The 12,297-nt window shown below is 36.5% G+C and overlaps 1 protein-coding gene across 1 annotated transcript; it reads right to left on the bottom strand.

Moving 5' to 3' along the window:
• Positions 1 to 290: 290 nt before the first annotated feature.
• On the bottom strand, positions 291 to 12,024 carry LOC123550969 (myophilin-like). Its single transcript, XM_045339506.2, has 5 exons — positions 11,874 to 12,024; positions 5,152 to 5,306; positions 4,277 to 4,511; positions 2,219 to 2,430; positions 291 to 1,979 (listed from the first exon to the last, which is right to left on the bottom strand). The coding sequence occupies exons 1-4, from the start codon at positions 11,922 to 11,924 to the stop codon at positions 2,245 to 2,247; spliced, it is 627 nt and encodes a 208-aa protein (XP_045195441.1). The 5' UTR covers positions 11,925 to 12,024; the 3' UTR covers positions 291 to 1,979; positions 2,219 to 2,244.
• Between the last annotated feature and the right edge of the window lie 273 nt (positions 12,025 to 12,297).

Raw genomic sequence — 12,297 nt, forward strand, 5'->3', positions numbered from 1 at the left:
TGTCACCTGCATTACAAGTTCTGTCGCAAGTAACAGTTTTCAACGACCTTTTAAAACAAACAGAATTTCAATGATGTGTACAAAAATTCGACTGTGGATTTTTATAATGAATACGTCCTAAAAACTTTCCAAAACATTGAAAGTAACGTAAATAAATGATATTTCTCACGAGCTGAAACTTTGTCATAAGCTAACTTCGTGAAAGAGGCTCCTGGCTTTTAAATTTCAGTCCTACAACGTCAATAAATAATGGCCTTTGTTTGGCCGTGCGGACCGGAAAAGTAAACAAGTTTGTGACTATTAAACATTTTATTGAATAATAAGTGTGCGTATGGCAGCATCAAACAAGACAGAATACTGATAAATACTGGTAAACCACTACAGTAAGACTTACTACACAAAATAACAAACATTTTAGCACAAGAGTTGAAACGCAGGGCTTCAACACAAAAACTGAAATCAAACATTTTTCGATCTGACAGACATAAATGTCTGATTCATATTAGTATGCAAATAAGCACCGAAATCAGGGGTTGTTCTTGGAAATAAACAATACGAGATCATCAATAATATAGCACTTGTGTCACTACTATATGAATGTTCTGCTTGTGTCTTACTACGTTATATTCAGTTAGTACACACAGATGATAAAGTACAGGGATAAGGGAGACCAATCCAGTAAATTTTATTTCGTACAATAATAAATGAATTATTCCCCTTCTATATAATTTACTTAATCCGCATTGTTAAAATACAGTGTGTTTAAGCCAATTTTCCTAACGTTCCAGGCCGTGAATAATTTATCAACATTTTACGTACAATGCCAGGTGTAAAAGGCTTGTTACATGTTGACTTAAACAAACACACTGTGCGTTCTCTCTATATATTTTATATAGATTAATGAAACTAACTTTCTACATGAGATCAGCTGCTGGAGACATCGGGAACGTCTACAGGCCATGGCATGATTACTAACTTAACCTTTACCCTGCTAAATTTCTAAAATGGACTGGTCTATCATTCAATTTGGGTAGTACCATTAATTATTCAAAGGGGTGTTCGCTGAAAATTTACTGACCGAATAGCGCAGTGCAGACCATGACTATCCGTGCAGACAGGCTGATCTTAATCTGCCCCGGTCGCAAGGGCAAAATCGCTTGACGCCAACAGGCTAAAGGTTAAACACGAGAAAGAGTAATGGTTAGATTGTACATTGTGTACCAGTACGTATAGATGTTAAAATAAATATTGTAATAAGGCTCTGCCAAAACTCGTCAACTTTGTTTACATAATTAACATTCCCTGTGATATCTCTATAACTGTATATCATATACACACGTATGGTGTAAGGAGATCAGCAAAAAAAACTAAGAAAACAACACAAACAAGTACCAAACATGGCTGCCGACAAGTACAATGAAGTTACACATGTTATATCATAAATTACACGTACAATACTTCAACGATCACCGAGTACATTGCAACAATACTTTAACACGTTTTAACACTTTTCCTTTTAAATTTTTCATGTTTTACAAACATGCATTTTTGATTAAAAACTGACATTTAGATAAACAATGTTTTGATTATGGAATAGAGAATTTTCAAATACCTCATTACACATAACATTTTCCCTGAATGAAAACAATGGATTCAATGTTGAGAAAACTTTGTGCAGTTACTTTCTACTAATACATTTCTTAGGCAATACTGAATACAAGAGAACAGCAAATCTATAGAGTTCCCGGCTCAGATAACGACAAAAAAAATTGAAAAAAAAAAGTGGATTTCAATATGCTGTATGATGTGGGCATACTCTGTGTAGGTCATCTGGTTAGGATTTTTCTCTTCAGAGTACGTTACAAAATTTCCTCTAAACATAATATTTTTCAAAATAGTTTTTTTTATCTCGTCCAATACCAAGTTAACGTTGTAAATCTCGTTCCTTGACACGGTTTCGATTCACTACACGCAAATAACATTTGAGCCGTGCCATGAGAAAACCAACATAGTGGGTATGCGACCAGCATGGATCCAGACCAGCCTGCGCATCCGCGCAGTCTGGTCAGGATCCATGCTGTTCGCTTTTAAAGCCTATTGGAATTGGAGAAACTGTTAGCGAACAGCATGGATCCTGACCAGACTGCGCGGATGCGCAGGCTGGTCTGGATCCATGCTGGTCGCATACCCACTATGTTGGTTTTCCCATGGCACGGCTCATTTCCTTTTCAAAATATAAACTTCTCAGTCTAGAATCATTCTAGCCTTGCCAAAGCTCATCCCAGCCTGACTTGCGCCTTTGTTAGATCCGTACTGAAGACCGATTACTTGCTGCCCGGCTTTTAGCTGTTCCTCGCTGAACGTTCTCACATTATGCTCAGACTTTTTCGGCCAGATCTCTGGTCCCTGGTAACCCGGGCGACTCTGTGCCTGCAAGGTGACATCAAATAGAATATATTAAACAACTGCTCCTAAACTATGTCAAGGAAGCTTTTTTTTACATTATGTCAAAAATATTAACAAAATAGTTTGAATATTGTTACAGGCAAGTGTTTGCACGTATTTATTACAGTTTTTTTTTCGCTGAATTATCGAAATATTAGAGTGTAAGATATCTGGTCTTTTCACTGGTAAGAAACTATTAAATGGGTTAAATTGAATCAAATCATGAAACAAAAAGAAAATTTGTTTGTTTTACATGCAAGATCAAACAAGGCAGTCTGAAAGACAGCTATATCCCCCGCCGCTGTTATGGGTAGTGGAAGGGTTGATGGTACTGGGTGGAAGCATTGACGTTGTTAAGTATATTTTTTAGTCCATGTATGACGACATCAATGAATTTGAAAATCCTTCTAGGGGTTTAGGAGATACAGAGCGGACACAAAATGGAAGGCTCAGACCTTTGACCTTGAGTTGTGACATTAACTTGAGTCCACATTGCTGACTCGTAAGTTCTGCACATTAGCTTGATGAGGTGATCTATTGACCCAAGTTTCATGAAAATCCTTCAAGAGGTTTAGGAGATATAGAGCGGACACAAAATGTTACGGAAGGACGGAAGACGGAAGGACGGACGGAGACCATTCCTGGGCGGGGGATTAATTATCTTTCACTCATGAACACCGTATTTTTCAACTTTGCTCGTGGCCAACCACTCGTGAAAATATTGCAACATGGTATTCTCTGTGAAAGATATTTTCATCTTACGCTGAAACACTCAAACATCCTCGTTTTGCGGTAGCCTAATATAATTAGATCTTATTTACCACACGTGTTTATCCAGATCTCAGCTTAAATGCCAGAGAACGATGGTGTTCGAGATATTTTAATATACTATGCAGTGATATTGTTGTGTTTTTTTGTTGTTGAGTTTAGAGTCACATTAAAACAATTCAGGTCATTTGGTTACTTCAAGCTTTTAGTTAGTTTATACTAATTTATTTCAGATCGATTGTTGAGCAAGTTCTACAACTTATATTATTTATTTTGCTGGATTTAACGTCGCACCGACATAATTATTGGTCATATGGCGACTTTCCAGTTTTGATGGTGGAAGAAGACCCCTCTATGTATTACTTCATCACGAGTGGGAACCTGGGTAGAACCACCGACCTTCCGTAAGCCAGCTGGATGGCTTCCGAACATGAAGAATTCAACGCCCCGAGTGAGGCTCGAACCCACATCGATGAGGGGCAACAGCTTGTATTAATCACTATCGACACCTCATTCATAATAGAATCCGCTACCACGAGGGTATGAAAGAAGTGAAGCCAGTTTCCCTTTCAATGCTGAGTACCAAGCAAGGGAGCAACTGGTACCATTTTTCACGTCTTTGGTATGACGCGGCCGGGGATCGAACCAACGACCTCCCGCACTCGAAGCAGACGCTCAATGGAGACAATGCGGTCAAAAACAAAAATTAATGAAATGCTTGTTACGAACGTTTATGGCTGTCCAAAAACTAAGAGGTAAAAATTGTCATCGCTTTATATTAATTTGAACATATGACATAGATATAAAAAGAGACTTTGATGATACACGCTGTTTTCGTCAAATAACAACTGGGACTTTGAAAATGTTGTTACACGAAAAATACTGCAACTTCAATAATGGAGACAATGTGACACGAACAACTTACTTTTTAAAATGGACGACGACAATGATAACATTTCTGAGGAGATAGAAGTAATGTCACTGATGAAGTCTGTAACGATGCATACTTTTAAATAATACAGCCTGTAGTTTCAAAGACGGGCGTATAAAAATAATACGTTACCTCTATTCCTAAAGCTCTTATACATGTACACACTTGCACTAAATTAGTCCTCTCATATAAATAGTCCGTTTGAAATAAGTTAGTATCCGGAACACCGTATTCCTGCGCTTTCATTAGAAATATGCCAATTCGTTCTCTCTCACGCGCCATTTTAAACGCTTGATTATTTGTCTCTTGGAATGTTTTCTTCGTAAAATCTATTTTCTTTCCATCAGGAAGAAGTGCGTCTATCAATCTGCAATTAAAAACCAAGAGTGCAAAACTGTCTCAGAAAATAACATTTTAAACCATTTTAGCTGCTCTTGCGGGTTTTTTTTTAACTTTAACCTGAACGTTTGTGACGCGGACGCCGGCGAAAAGGTATTTACAGAAAGCTCTATTATTTGGGGAAAAAATCAAATAGTCGGGCTAAAATGCTCAAGTTCAAGAGCGGACCCTATATTTGCTGTCTCGTGCACTTCACATGCCAGTCTCCATAGAGACTTGAAGGATCCAGCTATTTATATGGGCGATATATAATGCATTGTGACAAAGTTTGGTAAACATTGGATAAGAATTGCTAGAGAGCGGAAAACTTGCGTATTGTGAAATTGTATGTTATGATTTCTCTACTTAACGTGCATAACAACATTCCATCTCTCAGCGTTTTGCGAAATTGTATGTTATGATTTCTTTACTTGACTTGCATAACAACATTCCATCTCTCAGCGTATTGTGAAATTGTATGTTATGATTTCTCTACTTAACTTGCATAACAACATTCCATCTCTCAGCGTTTTGTGAAATTGTATGTTATGATTTCTCTACTTAACTTGCATAACAACATTCCATCTTTCGCGTATTGTGACATTGTATGCTATGATTTCTCTACTTACTTGCACAACAATATTCCGTCCTTCATTATACCATGGAAACTATAGGACATTTCTCTACGGTCATCTAGGTCCTGGATCTCTATGTTTTCGCCAGTTATTTCCCCTATCCAGTACAAACATTTCTTCGCTTCGTCAATGTCAAACTGGGAGTCGATCTAGGATACAAAAGGTCAAACATTAATTGAGTTGGTTTTTGATTACAAAGGATCGCGGGGGTGGTACAATGGGGGAGTAATGATCTGCCATCCAGAAGATTCATTCAGTGACGATAAATTAGACAAGAAACTGACTCATGTTCTGTAGAAACAAAGTCGGAAAATTTACAAATTCGGAAAACTTACAAGAAGACATAAATGCTCACGGGAAACCCGCTTACATTTTTTCATTTGGCTATTCCTTGAAAAAAAAAAGCATTCATGATAGCCTTTTACTCTCAGCTGTTTGCTTGTAAAACAACTATGGGCTTCGGAGATAGTCCCTTCGAAATGATTAGAGTGGAGGATTTTGCATTATGCGGATAATGACAATTCTACAAACTTCGCGTACAGGTTTAAATACTGTGACTTTAAAGTAGTATAGTATTATAGTAATTTTATGCGCCAGTAAGAACACACATTTAATCTGTAAGATTGTTGTCAACTACAGATGGTATCAGTTTTATCCTACAATCCGTAACTATGAATTAAATCTAGATGATTCTGTTTATAAAATCGAAAGCAATAACCCATTTCTGGCGGAATAAAGACTGCATAAAAACGTAACTAATAAAATTCTGTTTAAAACAATTTATTGAGGCTGATACATAATGTCGCAATCTTATCAAATAAATGCATCTCCCACCTCCAAAATTCGGCACTGTCCTAACTTCATTGTTAATGCTATATTAGCATACACTGACCTCAGAAAATAACATTTTAAACCATTTTAGCTGCTCTTGCGTTTTTTTTATTTTGACTGAAAGTCGGGAATGGAACAAGCATCTTCCATACAAACAAGTAACTGACCAATTGCGATGATGAATATATATTATTACTTTCCTGTTATGGTATTCGTTAATTTATTTCAACAAGGTCGTTTTAAATCAATGCATTTTTATCGAGACGTGCTGTGACAGCACAATTCAATTACAGTTCGGCCAGTTAAGAATATATACATGGGTTTATTTTCGAATGAATGTAAATATGAGAGAAGGCTAAATAATATTCTTCCGGAAAAAAATCCTGAAGCGGCCTAAAAAAGTTTACAGTTAGGTGACGGTTGATAGGTGCAGATTCAGGCTACCTAGTGAGCGAACTCTTCTCATTTACACATACAAACGCGCGCGCACTCACGCACGTAGGCATGCACAAACGCATGCATGCACGCAAGCTCGCGCGTACGCACTGAAGAAACCAACCGCATCCAGTGTTTTTATTGTTGGAATTATTCAATAACACAGACGACATTCAACTGTGCTATCATGTATGTTTCAGAAACCATTGATAATACTGCCTTTTATAAGCGGCCTCAGATTGCACATATCATTAATATGCAATTCAAACTATACAAAGCCATACATGAATAAAAAGTGGCGTTTATCAATTTCTATTCTAAACACAAAAGCACTGAGATTTTTTAAGTTCTCTTTTTTATCGCTTATCTCAGTTCTTTTCAGATAAATAGCTTTTATGTACGGCTTTAAAACACGAAGTATCGCCTTACAGATTTATTTACAAAGTTTTATTCACTTAAAACTTTAGTCTATTATATTGTTTACAATTTTAAATGTAGCTTTTTGGTAATCGTTCAGTTTAAAACAATGAAATAATAATTTACATACTAAACTATAAGTAAAAGACGGCGGAAAGAAAATTACAGATCAACGTACAAGTATGTCATAGCTTTTCACTGTCATTCCTGCATGAGATTTCAACTATTACCAAATGGACACCAGTACTTTCCTGTGTTTATTGTAATTATCATAAGTGTTCATCCGCGCATTAAGACATGTATATAGTCATTAATATTGTCCGAGTCCAAAATATCAGCTTTGATAGACAATGTTCAGTCCATAACATGGCTCGTACCGCTCCGAAATTCCTGTAGTTATGATAAATCGTTATATTTCTGCCAATTTTCATTGAAAATAAAAGTCTAAGACTCGTAGCGTTGATGAATACACGTCCGCACCTGTTTAGGTAGCTGTACACCTTCAAAAGTTTGTGCTTTTTTGTTTATGGTGTTAGTTTTAAATGAGCGATCCATGATAGAATATTAAGTGGAAGCAAAGACCTCACCTCGGTCTTTGCATTTATAAGTAAACTAACGCACGACCCAGCATTTTGCTGAGGCCAGTGCGTATTATAAAGAAAACACACGCATATTTAACCTTTTCATAGAGCGGTAACGGATTGGGAATACATCTTGGTGCCAAACCTAGAACTGAAACTGGTTCCTACTGCTTGAAATCTAGGACCGGTACTTCCGGTTTGCGAGCCACCAGTCCGTCCCATTTTTATCTGGTAAATAACTCTGCCACGCAAAAATTGTATTTTACTGTGACACAAACGTTATTTACAACAATACGACGTGCCGTTTGCAACAACACCCAGCTTCCTATCTTAAATATCATCAAAGCAAAATATTTTGCGTCAATTTCTTGTTTGTTTAATACATTCTGAGCCACAAAAATTTACAGACATTGTGTGTCTATGCAAGACTCGTACCTTTAGGTCAGAGTGATGGTCACACTTTAAGGTCAAAAATTGTAAATCACTTATCTTGTATTTACAAGTACGGATTCATGCACGAACAGTTACCGGACGAGAATTACTTATAGCATGCAACACACTGACCCTAAACTCAAAGGTCATTGCCACATTTAGAAGCCAAAACATTTAGGTGTTTATCATGCCCGGTCTGCGTAGGAAGATATTCAAATAACAAAATGATGAAACATTAATTTGTTAGTAATAACAAACTCCCAAGAGCTTAACGTCTGTAAAAGGATGATATTTTACTGCCCTTTAACCAACAGAGGATTTACAGGTCTTGTCATGCTTCCTGAACTTTGTGTGCTACACGAATACAAAGATTCAACAGAGTGACTAACTTACGGACGGACGGACGGACTAAGGAGATATGAGACGAACGAAATAACGAACGAACGAAAGAATGAATACAGTACATAGAAAGATGGGCGAATAAATAATTGAGTAGAATCTATGTGATTTCTGAGTAAGTGAATAAATGAAGCCTAAGGAATAATAGATACAATGAATGGGTGAGAATAAATTAACTATCGAATGAATTTATTAACCACAGACAACGAATGCGACGAATGAATGAATGCATGAATGAATGAATGAATGAAACATTTACAGACAGAGTTTGCCTAACATATGATACCCTTTGTCTGTCTTCTAATATTACAATCTGAGATAGAGGTTTACAGCGAGGAAATATAGAAATACAGATACATACGACTTTCGGTACGCTATAAATCTTCAAGTAAATAACTTGTATTCTTTCAAGTGTTTCTGTTTGATAAAGAGCTAAACAAGTAGCTATAAGATTGTTTGCTCAATAAATATTATGACCGTAAAATGGGTAAAATCGCAATGACAGATCATAGCTTTTTATGCACATTTCGTGATGAATCGCAAGGGCCATAAAGCTTACTTTCATTCTCAATCGATCGTGAAAATGATGATGATAATAATACAGAGGAAGATGATGACGACGCCGACGACGATGATATAAAATGAAAAGTAAGAGCTGCCGCAAGGACAATGTGCTCGATCATTCAAAGGTTTTGATCGAGACTAACATAAGGAAGAACTGACATCCGGACAGATATGACAGAAAATCGGAAGTGTGCACACTAGGGGACTAATAAAGGCTTTATTTTTTTAAACTTTTAAACGCAGTAAGTTGGTAGAGAAGAAGCTACGATGAGACTGAGTAAAATAGAAACAAAAAAATTGAGCCGCACCATGAGAAAACCAACATAGTGCATATGCGACAAGCATGGATCCAGACTAGCCTGCACATCCGCGCATTCTGGTCAGGATCCATGCTGTTCGCTAACGGTTTCTCTAACTGCAATAGGCTTTGAAAGCGAACAGCATGGATCCTGACCAGACTGCGCGGATGCGCAGGCTGGTCTGGATCCATGCTGGTCGCAAACGCACTATGTTGGTTTTCTCATGGCGCGGCTCATTAATATTGAATATGCCCGTTCACTACTTAGAGTGTTCGTTAATTGTCCAAGTCAAGCTAAAACACTGATAATGATGAAAATAATGTTGACATTGATGATACTGTTGATAATCATAACGTAAAAATATGTTAAAACGAAATAACCGTCGATGCAGACGGTATTCCTAATTGACAACAAAAAAGTGAAAACAAATTTATATGACAAAGTTATTATATTTACGAAATTCAACAGTTTATCTACAAACATGTTAATGCAATTTTCAGTTTCAAATGTAGATAGCAACCAGTTCATTCAATTACAAATTTGAAATGTTTACAAGCAAAAAAAAGTTGCTGACGCCATTACATCAGACGCTATCTAAAAATCTGAACGGCAAAATGTTCAGGTACTTCATTTGTACCTAACTTAGATCACACGCGAAATTAACCAAGACTCAGTTTATTTGGTTCATTAAAACAAATTATTACCTAACTCTTTATATAAATCACCGATATCCAAAGTTTGTACTTATGCTCAGACTAAAGTCCAATACAGTGTCTTCAAGGGCTAAAGGTTAGATTTATAGAAACACAAGCTGCACGGATACTTCTAAAAATTTTAGTGAATGAGAATGAATGTTAAAACTTTTTCATATAATAGCATCAATGAGAAAAGAAACTAAAAACTGGCACGAGTGTAATAAATCATGTACATTTTTTTTTGTAATACAACACTTATTGAATGGCTTTCGGGTCAAACGTCAAAACTTTAAGTCCTCGCTATTTCGAATCTCGGGCAATTGTTTTGACTGTTGACCGGTAAGCAATATAATAAATGTACATCTACACTGATATCACACTCACTTTCTCATTTACCATACTTGAGTTTAAGGTCGTGCTCCAATTCTTGTGTATACAGGGTCACAGCACACTTAATGCCATTCAAATCTTGAAGATATTTTTACTGTAATTCATTTTGTTTGTTTAATCAGATTTAAATGCAATCTTGCAATGTTGTTTAGGTAACTTAACCTAAACACAGTGACTGTTGTTACTTGTTCTCCACAAGTATATGACAACTTCCTCGCATAAATCTGAGGTGTGGACTGAATGACATTACTATAGCGACATCTGCGAAGAGGTATGCACCTTTTCAAAAGAGCTAGGAAAATTACTTTTCATTCCTTCAAACAAGATTTCCTTTTCAAATCATGTGTGAACGCCAAACGACTTAATAAGGAATTTAATGGACCGTAGAAATATGAAAAATTTCAATAAAACTTTATTTCGTCACATCGTGTAAATATTTAAACACAAGTCAGCTTCATTAATTTTATTGTTGAATTCAAGTTGGGAGGCAGAAGGCTGGGAGGCGGAAGGCTAAAGGCTGGGCTCACGACCAAGTAAGGGATCATGGACACTGCGATCAAATCCCTCTATTACCAGAATATGAACCCGCGACTTCCGACCCAGGTGTCAGATGATGCAATAAAATGATTAAGTGTTCTTTGCCACTTTGTATTATCTTTCGTGCCAGTTTTAAGTTTCTTTTCTTATTGATGCTACTATAAGATAAAGTTTTAACATTAATTCTCATTCATTAAATTTTTTTAAAAGTCTTCGTGCAGCTTGTATTTAGGGGCGCTTATGGAAATGGTAAAATAAATTAAAATAGTCACGCACTTGCATAGCAAAAATACGTAAGTTGTTAGCATAAATGGTGTGTTTAAACATTTAAACTGATATAGTCAACATGATATACGATACCATTGTATTTGATAAATGTCTACTGCTACATACGAAGTAAAGTAGGAAACTTAAGAATGTTATATTTACTTGTCAAAAAAGTGTGCCTTTTAGCACGCGGAGTAAGAGAAAGAATTTAACATTCTAGGATATACTTTTGTTACATAAAACGAGATGAAAGTGTCGTTTGAAATTAGATCGCAAGTCTTTTTCATTCGTTCTCTAACCTTTTTATATGTGGTTATAAGACAGTTTGAAAGCTTTGTCAGTTTTACCGCATATCATCTTTAATACTATAATGTATCTCCACACCACCCGACCCAGAGTGATCAATGTTACCTCGTTGAAAAACACAATAAAAACAGCACATCTTATAGAAACTGACACTTTCCTGCGATTAATCGATCTGTATTCACTTCAGCTCGGATGTCCCAGTTTACAGGTGTAAAAATCAATCAAATCGAAATCTTCTTTGATCTTTATAAATGTCCGGAGAAAATTTGTTTATGTCCCAAAGTAAACCCAAGTCCTGTCAAGTACCATATTGTTATACAGTTGAAGTGCGGTCAAGCGGTTTGCTTTTTTAAAAAAACATCTATTATCCTACAGCGGGATTTGACAGCTAAAACTACCGGTATAGCCGAACACATGTACAATATATGGGACATTTATCTGTGCATGGGAAAATGCCTGATAAACACGTTCTGCTTGACAATAAATATATTATCTTTTCAGAAAAAAAAGGACGAAATTCAAAATGAGGGTTTATGAAAACAATGAAGTGAAGAAGTGTTTACCTTTATTTGGGTATCCCTAGCTAATCCTGCCTTAACTGCTCGGTACGACATTTTCTTGTACACTGGCTTTGTGACACTTCAGTGAACAACTTCAATGAACTATCACCCTGAGTGAAGGCGTGGTTAGTTATTTATAGTACAAGTAGTAGACATTTTTTTTCATTCACATGCACTGTGCTGAACTAGGTACATGGTAAGATCCTACCGTTGGTTTGAATAGTGACTCTGACCGACTTGTAAAAGAACAAGAGCTATCCGTAAGTCAGCGCGCTCGACTATTCGACAAATTCTACGGAGAACAAAGTCCATAACTTGGCAAGACTACCTACAATTAAGGGCAATGGTATTAAACAACTGCCACCACATTTTCTATGTCGAACACTTCTAGTCATAGTTCTAGTCATAGATCTAGTCATAGCCCTAG

Source organism: Mercenaria mercenaria, chromosome 4 (genome assembly GCF_021730395.1).
Source record: "Mercenaria mercenaria strain notata chromosome 4, MADL_Memer_1, whole genome shotgun sequence".
NCBI classification, from domain to species: Eukaryota; Metazoa; Mollusca; class Bivalvia; order Venerida; family Veneridae; genus Mercenaria; species Mercenaria mercenaria.

What these genes read in the sequence shown, in the direction of transcription:
- LOC123550969 (XM_045339506.2), bottom strand. Translation starts at nt 11,924, where the DNA reads ATGTCGTACCGAGCAGTTAAGGCAGGATTAGCTAGGGATACCCAAATA. An exon ending in CTAGGGATACCCAAATAAAG is followed by an intron (nt 5,307 to 11,873) that starts GTAAACACTTCT and finishes TTTGTATCCTAG; the next exon opens with ATCGACTCCCAGTTTGACAT. An exon ending in GACGGAATATTGTTGTGCAA is followed by an intron (nt 4,512 to 5,151) that starts GTAAGTAGAGAA and finishes TTTTAATTGCAG; the next exon opens with ATTGATAGACGCACTTCTTC.